The sequence below is a fragment of the Salvia miltiorrhiza genome, chromosome 5, assembly GCF_028751815.1.
Source record: "Salvia miltiorrhiza cultivar Shanhuang (shh) chromosome 5, IMPLAD_Smil_shh, whole genome shotgun sequence".
Lineage (NCBI taxonomy): Eukaryota > Viridiplantae > Streptophyta > Magnoliopsida > Lamiales > Lamiaceae > Salvia > Salvia miltiorrhiza.
Window position 1 is genome coordinate 2284998 of NC_080391.1, and position 16348 is coordinate 2301345.

The 16348-nt window shown below is 31.5% G+C and overlaps 1 protein-coding gene across 10 annotated transcripts; it reads right to left on the minus strand.

Annotated features, from left to right (window-relative positions):
* Positions 1–9072: 9072 nt before the first annotated feature.
* LOC130985024 (trafficking protein particle complex II-specific subunit 130 homolog) lies at positions 9073–16139 on the minus strand. Of its 10 annotated transcripts, none has more exons than XR_009088854.1 (6): positions 15520–16139; positions 14958–15028; positions 14804–14887; positions 14614–14720; positions 9518–10043; positions 9073–9434 (listed from the first exon to the last, which is right to left on the minus strand). XR_009088854.1 is itself a non-coding variant. In XM_057907773.1 (5 exons), the coding sequence occupies exons 3-5, from the start codon at positions 14633–14635 to the stop codon at positions 9150–9152; spliced, it is 468 nt and encodes a 155-aa protein (XP_057763756.1). In that variant the 5' UTR covers positions 14636–14716; positions 14804–14884; positions 14958–15492; the 3' UTR covers positions 9117–9149. The 10 variants fall into 10 exon arrangements, 4 of the variants coding, with proteins under 4 accessions (XP_057763756.1, XP_057763755.1, XP_057763754.1 ...); XR_009088857.1 differs by having other exon boundaries at positions 14958–15063; XR_009088859.1 differs by lacking the exon at positions 15520–16139 and adding an exon at positions 15183–15503 and having other exon boundaries at positions 14804–14884; positions 14958–15063.
* Between the last annotated feature and the right edge of the window lie 209 nt (positions 16140–16348).

The window sequence follows — 16348 nt, forward strand, 5'->3', positions numbered from 1 at the left end:
GCTATAATAAATTTCGAAATTTTATTTTTTCCCACAATCTTTTATTTTTATTCCAAAATAGTACATAATAATTAATTTTTTTGGGGAATTTCACACGATTACAGATTTCGGTCAAAATTACAAATCAGAAAAGTTAGGAATTACATCTCTTGTTCGACAACAATAATAGCGCCGATAGAAATTATCGAATGACTTCGACATTTTGACATCAGCCCTATACCCATACTTACAAATTTTATATGAATTCTCATTCCATGAATTTGAATTCTCCAACCATGAATTTGTTGAAGCCATGAAATTGCTGCTATTTCTCGTTCAATGGCGTAGGAAAGATAGAAATTTGTAAAAAATTAGAGTTTCAAACCCTAGACTTAGATTTTCAAGATTTTAAATGAGTAGGTGCTAAAACGACGTCGTTTTTAGTCCCTGCCGTTAAATGTGTCACCTCATCCAAGTCCAACACTATGTCATTTAAAAGTTCATCGGAAAGTCACGCGATGGGAAATTTAAAAAAAAAAAAATACTATTTATTATGTATTTTGAAACAAGAATGAAAGATTATGGGAAAATCAAAATTTAAAAATTTATTACTCCGTATGATTTTAGACCAAATTTACCCTAAAATAAATATGATTATTTTAATTTGTAATTATTATGTCATTAATCAAAAAATTGTGATACTACGTATCTTGTGTCTTTTAACAATACTTTATACACTATATTTATTTTGACTCTAATACCTAATACCTCAAATATGTCAAAGATTATTACCAACGTCATTAATTTTATAAATTACATAAACAAAATTAAAAGAACAAACTGAGCACTATTTTGTTTCTTTAATATTTAATGATGTAGTGTGTGTGTTGGCCAAGCGGTAAGAGGTTACTGTGTAAGGCTAAAGATCTTAAGTTCGAGTTCTTGTGGCGCGGTCTTTTAATTTTAACATTTAAAGTATTTCTATATCAATGATTTTACTATATTATTGATGATGTTCATTTGTTAGCTTAGAAATAAAGAGAGACATGCGTCTTGAATGCATCTGCAATGGGAAAGTAATAGATGACATCTACAAAAGAACAAGAGAAGTGATATTACTCCTCTTTACTTTTACAAAAGAATAAGAGAAGTGATATTTTGCTCTTTTACTTTTAGGGTGTAATAGATTAGGACTGACAATTTTCCACACGACACGAAAGCACGATATGAAACCGTACGAAATTAATGGGTTAGTGACACGAACGATAAGGTTCGAGTCTTTATCGGATCGACCTGATAAGGACCTGATAATTTCGTGTCGGGTTCAGGTAACCCGATAGAATTAAATTTTTATTAAATACTCCCTCCGTCCGCCAAAAGTGTACCACTTTGGCTGGGCACGGGATTTAATAAAATTGGTGATGATTTTGATGTAGTGGAGAAAGGGTCCCACCACTTTATGGGATGTGTGGTTGAGATTGAATTTGGGGTGGGTTTTATTGTAAATAAAGAGTGTTTGTAAGGATAAAAGATTAAAGTGGGTGGTGGGACCATTTCCATAAAAGGAAAGTGGTATACTCTTTGCGGACGCCCAATATAGTAAAAGTGGTATACTTTTGGCGGACAGAGGGAGTATTTATTTTTAATTTTTTATTCATGATTTCTTTCTACATTTTAGTTTAACATTTATTAAATATTTACCTGTATTTATTATAATTATTATTGATGTGAATGAACTTGGACAAATCAGATCAGCTCCAAATTTGTGTTGTAACAATGAGAAGAAACGAGTATTCAATAAATGTAAACAAACTGTTCAATAAATAATTATAATATTATTAAAATATTTATACTGATAAGATTTGTGATTAAAATTGTACTTTAAGATATTTATTTATTATTTCTTGAATATTTAATCAACTTATATAAAACATTTGAAATTTAAGATTAATCAGACATTATGATTGTGTATCAATTATAATCCCAAAAAATTAATTATAACAAAATCATTGCTCTATAATTTATTGCATTAGTTATTTTTAATCTCTTAAATATGTTATAGGTAATAGTTATATTATATATAATTTTTTAAAATGGAATATATAGTACATATTTTTGTATAAAATGATCACGCATGTTCAGTAAATGTAAATAAAATATTTAGTAAATATAGATATTAGAGATGTAACAAGTGGTGGTGATAATGATGTATAAATGTTCCTACTCATATATTGTACAACATAAATTTTTTAACACTAATAAAAAAATTAAAATTTTAAATCTACATAATACTTTAAAATACTCCCTCCATCCACGAAATGAGTACTCATATTTCCTTTTTCGTTCGTTCACGAAATGAGTACTCATTTCCTTTTTTGGCAAGTGTACCCCACAAAACTCTTTAATTAATATTCTAAAAAAAGTGAGACCTTTATTCTATTCACACTACACTCAATAAATTTCTTAAAACTCGTACCGTCCATAAATGGGTACTCATTTCGTGGACGGAGGGAGTAATATTTTATTATCAAAAAATAATATTTCTCGCATGGGAGCCAAACTACATATTTATATATTTTAGTACTGTGTATATTTCAGTATAAATTTAGTATAAGTTATTGGGGTGGTTTCCTATACACTCGGATGTAAATAACACTAACACTAACACTAAATGATACTAATACTAACAATATTTAAATTTACAAATGACACTATCATGTTATATAAATAACATTATATCGAAATGACACTAACAATATATTGAAATGACACTATCATATTATCGAAATGACACTAATACTCTGGGTGTACCGTACACCCGGGTGTACAAGAGATTTTGTGTAAGTTATTTTAATACGATGTGTATATATTATATCATCTTTAATTTTGTCATATATTTTTTAATTTGAACGAAATTAAAATTCAGGGCAAATTTTGAAATTGGCTAAAGTTTATGTATTTATATTACAACTTTATATAGTTGAAAAAAAATACCAAAATTCACTAATAGATTGTAGATTTACAGTCAATTAACACCTAAAAAAAATATGTTGTTAAATGAAAATCAGTAAAAAAGTAATTAAAAGTTCTAAAAACTCTTTCAAGACTAATAGAAAATTTGAAAGAAAAATATCTAGATATTTTGGTGAAATTTTTAAATAAATAATAATAATCATTAGATAAAAAGTTTTTGTCAAAATCCTCGTCATTCATTTGATTAGCCTCCAATTATAAGATGGTTTCATCTTTATTTAATGTTATTATCGTTATTAGAGCTATTTTATAAAATAATATAAGTAATTTATAGAATTTTATAATCTACACAAAATATTTTAAAAAATATATATTTTTTAATCACATGCTAACAGTTAAACCCTTCTATTAAAATCGGGGGTTTGATTACTCTCATATTGCTCATGCTAAAAAATAGATTATTTATTTATACTTATCGATTATTAATATTATTAATATACTCTCATATGGGTAACAAATAATGTTGGTTACTAATAGATAACTGATAACTTATACTTATAGATTATTAATAGATAACAAGTAATGTTGATTACTCTGCTGATTACTCTCATATTGGTAACAAGTAATGCAGATGCTCTAAGATTGGTAACAACTACAAGATTGGTAACAAGATAGTTGTTACCAGATTACTCTCGAATTGGTAACAGATTGGTAAAAAGATAGTTGTTACCAGATTACTCTCGAATTGGTAACAGATTGGTAAAAAGATAGTTGTTATCATATTACTATCGGATTGGTAACAAGCTCGAATTGGTAACTGATTGGTAACAAGATAGTTGTTACCATATTACTCTCGGATTGGTAACAAGTAATGCAGATGCTCTAAGATTGGTAACAAGATAGTTGTTGGTAACAAGGTGATAACAACTACAAGATTGGTAACAAGATAGTTGTTGGTAACAAGGTGATAACAACTAGATTGGTAACAAGGTAGTTGTTGATACTGAGATTGCTCATGCTAAAAAGTAGATTATTTATTTATACTTATCCGTTATTAATAGATAACAAGTAATGGTCCTTCAACATTTACAATTTAATTTATCACTTCATAATTAATCGCAATAAAAGATCAAAACCAGTTTCATTTACCAATATGAATACAATTTAATTTATCACTTCATAATTAATCGCAATAAACTTGATGTACTAATTGGTTCTTCAAGTGTGTTTTTTGTTAATAAAATTTCAATTCTTTTTGCGTTTTAATCACCTCTTCCTTCATCGTTCTTTTTTCTCCGATCCGAAATAGTAGTTCGTGCCATCCTCAGTTTAGCCAGTAGAGTATTTATTCATCAGCTCAAGAATTTAATATGTGCTCCTAATAATAATAATAATAATAATAATAATAATAATAATAATAATAATAATAATAATAATAATAATCTATATACTAGTACTAGTATATAATAACAATTGCGGATTCCGTATGTAGTAACTTTCGTATTTCCGTTTTTAGAAGTTAATTTCACTAAATATTGAATAAATGCAATTTTCTTTAGTTTATCAACCATTAATACAAAATCAATTTGCATTCCACAAATTATGTACATGTTAATGTCTTCCTTCCCAATTCAATTTTAGTTTGACCTTGATTGATTGACAAAATTATGTCATTTCATTTATATGCACCAACCCAAAACAATAAATACAAAATTATATATATGAGAAGCCAATTAACAATCCAATATGTGAAGTCAATAACATCCCGTAAATTAATACATAACTTCATCTATTAATACTAGTGTATAACCCGTCGAAATTCGACAGATCATTATTTTATAGCATAGTTTATAATAAATTTTAATGTTAATTATATTGACGATATATATATTATTATTTTAATTTGATATTATCTGTATAAGTTTTTGTGTGACGTATTTTTTTATATCTTTGTTCTATTTTAGAATTAATATTTAAACAATTATTAGTGTTATATACGACATATAAGGAAGCTAAATCGTACAACATTAGGCAATAACTTAGTTACGAAAAGTAAAGTTAACGGTACTCAACACAACAATTCATTAAACAGGCAATTGGCCACATCTTCAAAAGCAAGCAATACAACAGTAATTTTCAATTCCTCACTTCAAACCTGAATCTACAGTAACCTTCATAAGCTTTTGCTTGAAGATGAAGTTTCCAAATCCAAAATTGTAGATCCGCATATAGCCTCTGCAAGTAAAAGATACGATATACATAAGTAATTTTCATACATAGAAATCTAACACTCATTCTCATCCATCTAGAATAGCAATGTTAAGTAAATAACATTATAAATGTTTAATAAATGCTACTGGTCTATAAAGATATGAATAAGATGATCAAGGTTATATCGTTCTTACCTTTCAATCTATCAAAAATTTCATTGTATACCACGTTAGTAGTTGTGTTGTTAGTCTGACCATTTTCATCACATATCAAAACTTTGAGAACTTTTTTGCTAGTGACTCGTGAGATCGCCACATACAGCTGGCCATGACTGAATACGGGTTTTGGTAGGTAAAGTCCTACGTTTGAAAGAGATTGTCCTTGGCTTTTGTTTATAGTCATAGCAAAACAAACGTTTGTACAAAATTCAACGGGGCTTTAAATTTTGATTTAAATTATTTATATTATTTTTAATTAATTTAACTTGATGTAATAGAGTTTACGTTATATTAATTTCAACTATATTCGTCAATTAAATGTTCATTTTTTGCTAGAATAATAAAAATACTCTTTTATATAAATTTTGTACAATTTTTTTATATTGACGGATAAAAATTAATTTAAGATCTCATATGCTATATAAGCATCATCTCATCTCAACTCTATAAGACCAGATGATCATCAAGAACTCGAAAGACAATATTTAACTTTTGCACGCCAAACTTTTGAGAATTATCTCGTCTGGACCCTAAAACAATATATATGACTTTTATACGTCAATCGTTTGAACATCACTATTTGATACGTTAAATACCATAACTTACTTCTAAACATTATTTTCATTAGGAGCTTGAAAGACCATTTGTGAGATTATACAATCTGAAGCTGAAGCTTATAAGATCATAACTACCTTTAAAAAATCATCTTGTATGGAGCTTGGGAAACCATAACATGATTATGTGCATCATCTCATTTGGAGTTTAAAATACCATAACTAACTTCTAAACATCATCTTGTATGGAGCTTGAAAAACCATAACATAGTTTGTGCATCATCTCATTTGGAGCTTAAAATAGAATAACTGAATTTCAAGCATCATTTCGTTTGGAGTTTAAAAGAATAAAACTGGCTAGTAAGCATCATCTTGTTTGAAGTTTGAAAGACCATAACTAAGTTTTGAGAATTATCTCGTGTAAGCCTTAAAAAAATTGATACGAGATTCAAATTATATCATATCAATTTATTTAGTATTTCAATTGGTAAATTTTCATAAAAAAAATCAATATGTAACCAAATTAAAATGAAAAAATAATTATTTAATTATTTTATGACCAAATTAAAATGACCAATAGTATACAATATATCTTATTTTATGACCAAATTAAAATGAAAAAATAATTATTTAATTAAAAGTATTTATTTTTTAAAAATTAAAATTAAATCATTTTTATTTAACCAAATAAATTTGATAAACTTAAATTGACAAAGCAATTCAAATCATTATAATCTCAATCATTCCACCAATTAAATTTGAGTTTTTGGTTTAGAAAATAAGAGTATCCTTTTATATAGGTTTTATTTTGGTGAATTCTCATAAAAAATAAATGTGGGATGAGAAGATTTAGATAAATAAGAATTCATAAATATGATTTTTTTTTCGAGAAATAAGATAGATAAAAATGCAAAAATGGTGATGCTACATAGGAGTATTCCATTTTTTAATTATATATGTGATGATATTAACATTATTATCGTCCCAAACCCATATATACATATATATATATATATATGTGTGTGTGTGTGTGTGTGTAATATCAATTAATTTCTTGAATTTATTTAAATTTATAAAATATGTATATAAATAAATAAAATATAAATCAATAATTGGTTAATAATCTCGACAAAATTTACACGAATAATCATCTCGTTAGTTACTCCGTCGAAATTCGACGGGGAACCACTTTATATTATAATAATAATAATAATTATTATTATTATTATACGTTATTTATAGTACTCTCTTCGTTCACAAAATGAGTACTTATAATTTTTTTTAGTCCGTCTATAATGAGTATTCATTTCTTTTTTTTAGCAAGTGCACCACACACAACTCTTTAATTAATACCCTCAAAAAGTGAAAACTTTATTCCATTAATACCGCACTCAATACATTTTTTTAAAATCTGTGTCATCCACAAATAGGTACTCATTTCGTGGACGGGGGGAGTAATAACATATGAAATGTTCTTTATATGATTTTTTAAAATTAATTTACTTGCTAGAATTAAATTAGTGGTACAGTTTAAACTATAATAATTTAAATAATTTTCGTCAATTAACTATTTATTTATTTTTTGTTAGGAGTTAGAATAGATGGCCCCTTTTTATATAAGTTTTCATTTGATGAAATTTAATAAAAAGTTGATGAGGGATTGGGGATTTTAGAGTATTGATATATCATATTTCTTGTTAATCGTATATAGAAAAGATTTACTAATATTATATGTGAGCTGTGAGTATAATTATCTTAACAGGTAAGAAATAAGACCACATCTTATATGTCAGCATCATCTTATCAGTAACTCGAAATATTCATTTGACTTTTGTACATCGAACTTTTAATCATCATCTTGTTTGAAACTTGAAACGTGACATTTCATTTATGAGTATCACCATCTGAAGCTTGAAAAAATATAACTAACTTTTGAATATAATCTCATATGCAACTTGAAAAATAAGAACTGACTTGTGAGCAATATCTAATTTGGTTTGGAGCTCGTAAGACTAAACTGACTTGTGAGAGTCATCTCATGTGGAGCTTGAAAGACCATAATCGACTTGTGAGCATCATCCAGTCCATAGTTTTTATAGAACGGTGCTGAGTTCTAAGCATCAATCATTTAGAGCTTGAAAAATCGGAGTTGAGTGCTAAGCATCACTCATTTTGAGGTTAAAAGGTCAAAATTAAATTATGAGCATCATCTCGTTTGAAGCTTGACTAACTACTTATAACTTGTGAGCATCATATTGTTTGGAACCAAAACTGAGTTCTGAGTACGTCTCGTGGAACTTGATAGACCACCTCTAACTTTTTAAGATTATCTCGGTATGAAGTTTGAAATACCATAAATGAATTTTGAGAATCATCTCGTCTAGAGCTATAAATAAGCATATACCTAGCTCAAATGCTTATCAATTGATTAGTCAATTTTGTATTGTTCTTAATTTAATACAAAAAAATAACTTTGTCATGTTGAACCAATAAAAAACTTATGCTGACATGTCAATGCGAATTAGTTTTAAATATATTAAGCCGATTTTATCATATTTTAATTTATTTTATATGTAAATATTATGTTTAGAAAATCATCTTATATTAAGCACTCTCATGTAATATCTAATAATAATCCACAAAAAGATAATAATGGATTAGTATGAATTGGATATTATAAAGAGGATTTAATATTTTATAAAAAAATAATTTACATAGTTTATGGTAATCCATATACATATAAATCAAAAGAACTTTTAAGTAAAGGTAAACAATGTTTATAATGAGTTATCGTGATGAATTAGTCATACAAATTGATTTAAAATACTAATGATTATCTTAATGTTTTATATATTTTCTAAAAAACATTTTAAATGATTTACGGTACACTTCTAGTTTATAATCTTTATTTGTCATTTTAAAAATATATATACTTAAAGCAAGTTATATGTATGACTAATTCATCATCACATAACTTAGACAAAGACATGTGAATAATCATTTTGTAAGATTGATTTTTTGTTTTCAATAAAACAAAATTAAAATTGAACGAAAATAATATGTTAAACAAAATTTAATATCTAATTGGCTATTTTTAAGGTATGATATTTGGTGGCATTGGCCATCTTGACAAGAAATAATAAATGAAAGTGAATTAATTTTAAAAAATTTAAGACCAATCTCGAGGCAAATTAAAACAGTATGCTAGCAAATATCAGCATTTCATGACCAACTTCCAGGTAAATGTACATTCTCTGTGCTTGTATTGGCAAGGAAACAGAGAGATGCTATACACTCTCAGTTTTCTAAAACTACTCTTATGAAATTGCATTGTTACCTTTGTATGGCACAAAGTATATAACTCCCCTTGGACCAAGTAAAACTCCTTTTCAGCATCAGGTGCTGCTAATCCATCTTCATAGTTAGAAGCAGTTGCACCGATTAACGCCAAGCAAGCTGTGATTACCCAGACTTCACGCATACAAAATGGCAACATACTCTGAGAGAACCCAAAACATAAAAGGTGAAAAATTCAACACAATGTAATTAAGATAAGAATCCATCAGAACTCAATGCTAATACCTCATGCAAAGCTAATGCCCCCCTGAGAAGCTGATTATGAACGAATAACCCATTGATGCAGCCTCAAATGGACGTTTTAATTTAAAGAGAAGCTGAAGTCACAGAAACCCTTTTTGGAGCATGCGTGAAGGTTAAAGCAAAGGATAATGAAAGCAACAATAATTTTTTTCAGAGAAAAACAAAGAGAATATGTCACATAGAACAACCAATTCATTGAGATATCCACAACATAATTCTTAATGTAAAAATATTGTAGTAGAAAAACATAATAATAGAAGGGAAGCCTGTATTATAATAGAGCATCATGGCATACATGACACATATTACGAAACAAACCTAAGCATGTTTATGATTAACTTTCATACCTTAGCTTGACAAGCAAATAAATACTGCTTGAACTCAAACTCCCTAAAAGAGTCATCTTGAAAAATCTGAGCTAATGTTTTTTTCCCAGGATCAAGCCGTGTAGCCTGATCATCTCCCTTCTCCACTCCTCCAAAGTCCCTCTGTTTTCCTGCCATATTAACTGGAATACAATTCCAGGACAAATTGCAATGAGGTTAGGTTGTACATTTGGACCCCTAAAAATAAAAATCTAGTGAGGTCCGAAAATTAGAGAAAGCAGCAGCATCTTTTCCTCCACCCTAAAAAAATTAAAGGCAGAGAAATCATGCAAAATGTGAATACAACTACAAGGAAATTAAAACAAACAAAGAAAAGAGAGATATCTATTTTAGAAAAAATAAATAAATCTGCACCGAGACAATCCTAGAGCAATCATTGAAGAAAAATAAACCTCAATCGAATAGAACTTCCACAATCTAGCACGGGTGAAAGAAATTCCAGAGACACACACAATAAACCCCAAAACATCTCATTAATAGTTCAGCTCTATCGTTTCTAATTCCAAAGTTAACAAATTCCCAACTCAATTTCCACCGGAATTGAAAATACAGTCCCATCAAATAAGCTTCTAAACAGAGCATACATAGCTTCACATAACCAAAAAAACAAATTCTTAATTTTCACAAACAAAATCATCCTATTACAAACAAAGTGCCATCACCATTCTCACATATTCCTTCTGCATAATGTAGTGACCCGCTCTTTTATATATTTTAAATCCAGTAATGAGTGTGTATTTTTGTTCATCAGTGAATGAAAACGGATATTATTCTGATATGAATTCAGCTTATGATCCTGAATTTATATTGTTAAAGCAGTCAATGATATTATTTCAGAATTATAACTGACTTAGCAAAGTCACGTTATTTATTTAAGTGAGATGGAATTTGATTTTATTTTTACTTAAGTCGTGGATTATTTCCGACTTGTGAGTTAATTAAATCTGCGGATTTAATTTAAATATTAGAACAACAAACGAATTAAATCTACGGATTTAATTTAGATTCATTTTATAACTTATCGATTTTAGAGAGATATCATATGTCGAAATCGAGATTTATGTAAATATACGATATCAAGTAGAATCGAAGCCAGTATTTTATTACAGTTACAGAATCATCGAGACATAGAAAATACATCATTAATCTTATACTACATTTTTTTTATTCTTTCTTTTCTTTCCACTACTTTTGCTCCCCACTTCATTTTGCCACTAACTCCACTTTTTCACTATCATCATTATCATCAAATTTCCCACTAAACTTTGTTACCATTTTCTTTAAACCACAACCATCTCCACCATCATTACCATCAGCAACGTCAATCAAATCAGCCAACATTATAATCTTCATTCATTTTCTTTAACACCAGAACCAGAAAAATTGAAAGAGATAGAGTTGTAAATTTCTGCCAACTTCGAAGAGGTAAGATTGGCTTAGCTTTATCCATTTTTTTTTTTTTCTTCTTAATTCTCCCTGCATTGTTAAAGAAAAACAAGATATGTGACTCTTTTTCAGCTATCTCCTCATTAAACTCAAACAAAGCAACAGACAGCCAAAAGGACAAAACAATCAAGGTATTACCATCTTAAGTTAGTCTATATGTTTACATATTTCACACCCCAACATAGCATGTTTAGATCAATCAAAAATTCAGATATAGAATAACTCAATCAGTTTTTATTCACAAGACAAAGGCATAAATAGCAGCATCAGACTAGAAATTTTTATGCGAGATAATTACGTTTCAACATTTTAGCTTCTAAACCAAGTACTCAAGATAGCAATAACATTTATGAGATTCATAGAGTATTAGATACCACAAGAATTCCTTTTACACGACAATTGGGAATCGAACTTAGCTTTGGGAAAAATGGGCCGACTGCCCAAGCAACTGCCGAGCCTAACTGCCGGAGAAAGAGGAGGGCGACTGTCCTTGGCGGTGGCAGCCTCTGGCTTGCTACCTGCCGGACGAACACAGTGAGGAGAGCACGGAGATCTCGCCGATTCTAGAACCCGGCGGCGGCGGCAAAGGTGCTAGCGAGACTTGAAGGCGACAGCTACGGCGTTAACCAGCTAGAGGGGAAGAAACTGACCGACTCCAGAAATCGGAGCAACGCCGGGAACAGCGATAGCAACGGCGAAGCCGGCCTTCCAGTAGCAGCAGCGGTGTCGGGGCTCGGCGGAAATCGTGTGACAGCTGCGGCAGATTCTCGGCGACAAGGAAAGCTAGAACTCAAATTTGAGGAAGGAAGATTAGGGCTCAAATCACTTCCCTGATTTTGAGAGACATCAGCAGCGACTTGGACAACGCCGCTCGGAGACGATGGCCGTTCGCCGGACACCGGTTGCAGCGACGACGGCGACCTTCAATTTGTGAATTAGGGCTCGCTCTCCCCGCCTTGAACGAACTCCAGACGAAGAGGGGAAAATAGATCGGAGGTAACAGCGGGTGCCGCCGGATTTGCAGAGACAGCGGTGTAGTTGACGAAGACGGTCGCCAGCCACTCGCCGGATTTCGGAGCCGCGGCGGCGAGCCCCTCAGAGGAGAGTTCTCGACTGATTTTGAGAGAGAGAGTGACAGCTCTGTTTCGGAGAGGATAAGAAGGACGTTGAGGGATTAACGTTGACAAGGAGAAACGACGAAGCGTCGACTCGCCGGATTGCGGAGCAGCAGCGGTCGGCGCCTCGGCTGGAGCGAGAGGGAGAAATAGAGAGAGAGAGCTTGACTGTTTTGGGTGAGAGAGAGAGGTGTGCGTTCTTTTGTGTGTGTGCGTGATTTGTTAGGAAAAATAGAGAACCGAGAGTGTGTGTGAGATGGGCTCTTATCTTAATTTGGGCTTCTATTTTAATTGAATTGGGCCAAATGTTTGGGCTCTATTTATTTTAATAAATGAGCTGATGTTAATTATAAATTGGGCCTTGATTTATTATATGGGCCTTTAATGATTCACATATTTGGGCTGCTGTATCATTTCAGTTGGGCCTTAGTTATTCTATTTCAGTTGGGCCTTATTTATTTTACTCAGATGGGCTTTTATTACATTATTTAATTGGGCCGAATTTATTTAAATTAAAGCCCATCTATTTTATTTTAATTGGGCTGTTATATTATTTTCGTTGGGCCTCGTTTGATTTATTTAATTGAGCCAGCTAATCAAATTATTTATTTATTTGGGCCAAGATTTATTTAATTACTTGAGTTGATGAATTATTTCAATTGGGCCTCTCATGTTAATTATTCAAGCCCACTTCTATTTAATCAATTATTAGGCTGCCTTATGTTGAGCCTTTTAATTATTTAATCTTATAACATTACTTGTTCCTATTTATTAAGCCCGATTAATTATGAGGTTATAAAGCGAATAAGTTGAAGTATTTATTTATTTTCTATTGACTACGAGGAATGGGGTTTATTTAATTGGCGGATTAGAACACCCTAAGAGAACGGATTAATTTTTATTAATTATCTGGCTTCATGAGACGAGACTTAGCTTTTGTTTAAATCCGATAGCTTGGATTAACAATAGAAATTCCCTGATTATTATTTCAGAATAATAATTCATGCATAAGGATCATGCATAGTTAAATACACATTCTCATTTGAGGATTTTTATTCGAGCAAATATCTTATATATGTACATATATTCTCGTAATAAAGGTCAAGGGCGAGATTGACAATCTATTGAGGAGCTTTTGTATCACAGAAAATCACTATCAGGTGGGCATTACTTTCATATATATCAAATGAGTTTAAATGTTACGTTCAAGCAAGTTATTTCATGACTAAATTAATTGAAGTTATTTCAAATATTGTCTTGCCATAAAATGTTTAAATTTCAGTATGATATCTATCTGATGTGGCTTTTATCATGTAATCGAATTCGGGTCTTGAGCAGTTGATAGCTATCCTGCCAGGGCTAGTGTACACCAGTGACCGTGAGTCATCTAGCGGGTTGGCCGGTCAAGTGACCGTGAGAGGTGGCCACCTCTCCGGCACAAAGTTCCAGATATGATAGATTACAAGAGAACTTAGACTGCAGTCGAACTTTAAGAATCACAAATGAATTTAGTAAGCTTGGGCCTCTTAGCGAAAAACTCCCTTGCTATACTGTTTATGATGGCATGACAATTTACAGTTTTAAAGCATGTATTTTTATACTTAGGCATACGTGCCCATTGAGTACTTTTGTACTCAAGCCCTGCATATATTTCTAAATGTGCAGGTTGAGCAGCTGCAGATGGTGATGAAGTGACGAGCGGGATTCTTTTGTCTTATTATGTATTAATGAACTCTAGGGTTACATGTCTTCATACATGTAATCAGAACCTTATTCCGCTGCGTACTCAGAAGTTTTATGTTTATTTGGCTAAGTCAGAGATATCTGAACTTATTAGTTATGTGAGTCTATACGACTAAACTTCTGTTATATTATAAAAATTCCTTTTGTTAAATTATGAAATGTGATTCTTCTTTGTTTAATTATCCCCTTTCTACCCCGCTTCTAATATCCCTCCATTAGTCACGGTTTCCCGACTTAATTATCCTTAATTAGGACCGGTCGTGACACATAAACACATTGGAAACCACTTCCCCCCAAATGCAGCTCGCAACAACTCCAACAAAATCAACTCAAAGTATTTCAACAATTAAGGTGTTATAATAAAAATAATAAAATGAAAAAAGTATACCAAATATCTTCAGGAAATTCATATTTGATGAGCTCCTCGTTCTCGTACTTGTCGAGGCCCATGAATATGGTGAAATCCCCAGCCTCCGGCAGCGCCTTGAATTCTTCCTATCAATCAATCAAATTCATCTTCAAATCAAAACTACGCAGATAATCAAATCACATTAAAAGAGTATGATATTTCTGATTACCGGAAGATAATCGAAAGGCAGTTCCCTCGCCCTAGGCGGCCCACGACCCTAGCATTATTCCATCATTTACTTACATGTTTCCTACTGAATTAGCCAGAGAACACAGACGGCATTATGTATAGAATTTCCTTATAATAAAGCAAGCATTATTTACCTTGACTTTTAAGGTTCTTCGGGTCATTCGCGCCACCATTATCCAGGTTAACACCCCCGATCCACCCAGCACTTGTATTTGAAAATACAAGATTCAACAAATAAATCTAAAAAATACACCGATCAAATGATCAACCACTCAAAATATCCTAAGATTCCAAGTCTATATGAGCAGCAAATCAGCCAAAATAATTTGAATCAATGGAAAAATACCATGAACCATTACCAGGAGTGATCAAACATCGATTTCAGTCTACTCTGAATACAATATCAATAATTCGTTTCCTACTATTATCAGAACAAAAATGATCAGAAATCTCAAAACTTGCAAAGAACAAAAATTATCAGAAATCTCAAAACTTGCATCAGCTTTTGCTCTATATGAATACTCTTGCGTTTACAAATCACACTCAATTAACTAAGGAATTTATAGCTAAAAATCTAGGTTATAAGTTTCCATTGTTAAAATTCTTTCCAAAATTTATTCTTTCTAAAATAATAATCATTCTATATCTAAAATAGGAAAACGCGTTATTAAATTAGGAAACTAATTTAATACTTACCATGGCTGTGTAGGAAGAATCACGGCGGGTAGGAAGAATCACGGCGGATCCGGAAATGGAGGTATCAAAATAGAGAAGTCGTCGGTGGTGGTCGACGGCGCGGTGGACGAACTTCAGGGCTCAGCGGTGACTCGAGGCCGGACGAGCCGCAAGCTCAGCGGCGACGCGGCGGCTATTTCGCCGGAGTCTAGAAGAAGGGCAACGGGATTAGGAAAGAAGAAATCTTAGGGCTCTTGTATTAATTGCTTCGAATGGAGAATTCTCATGGGTTTAAGAAGTGGAAACAGAATCGAAGGAATTAAGGAAGGAGAGAGGGAGTCAGAGATGAGGCGGAGCAACGCCGCACTTAGGACGGCGGCGACACCGCAATTTAGTTTGAGATTGTTTGAGAAGTCGCGACAGAGAATAAATCTCTCAATTACACAGGGGATTGTTTGAGATTTGTGGCAAGATTGATGGAAACTCATATTGGGAGAGAAGCTTTGAGAGATGTAACGGCTGAAGCGTGGGCTGTGTAAAATTTGTGGGAAAAAAGATGTGAAGGCTGAAGCTAGGCGTGAGGAAAAAACATTTGAGATAATATGAAATAAAGGATTGTGGGAGTGCCATGTAGAAGAGAGAATCACTATAGAGGCTGCAATATGTATTGCTTTATAGAATTGATAGATATATAAGTATGTTTGACAATATATATAGTGATTATATGCGAGTGTTTTAAAAATAAATTCACCACCACACCTGTATAATATATTCCAATGAAGCCATATAAATTTAATCTAACTTTGTGCACGTATTGATATAATTAATAAATGTTGATGTATATATTAGT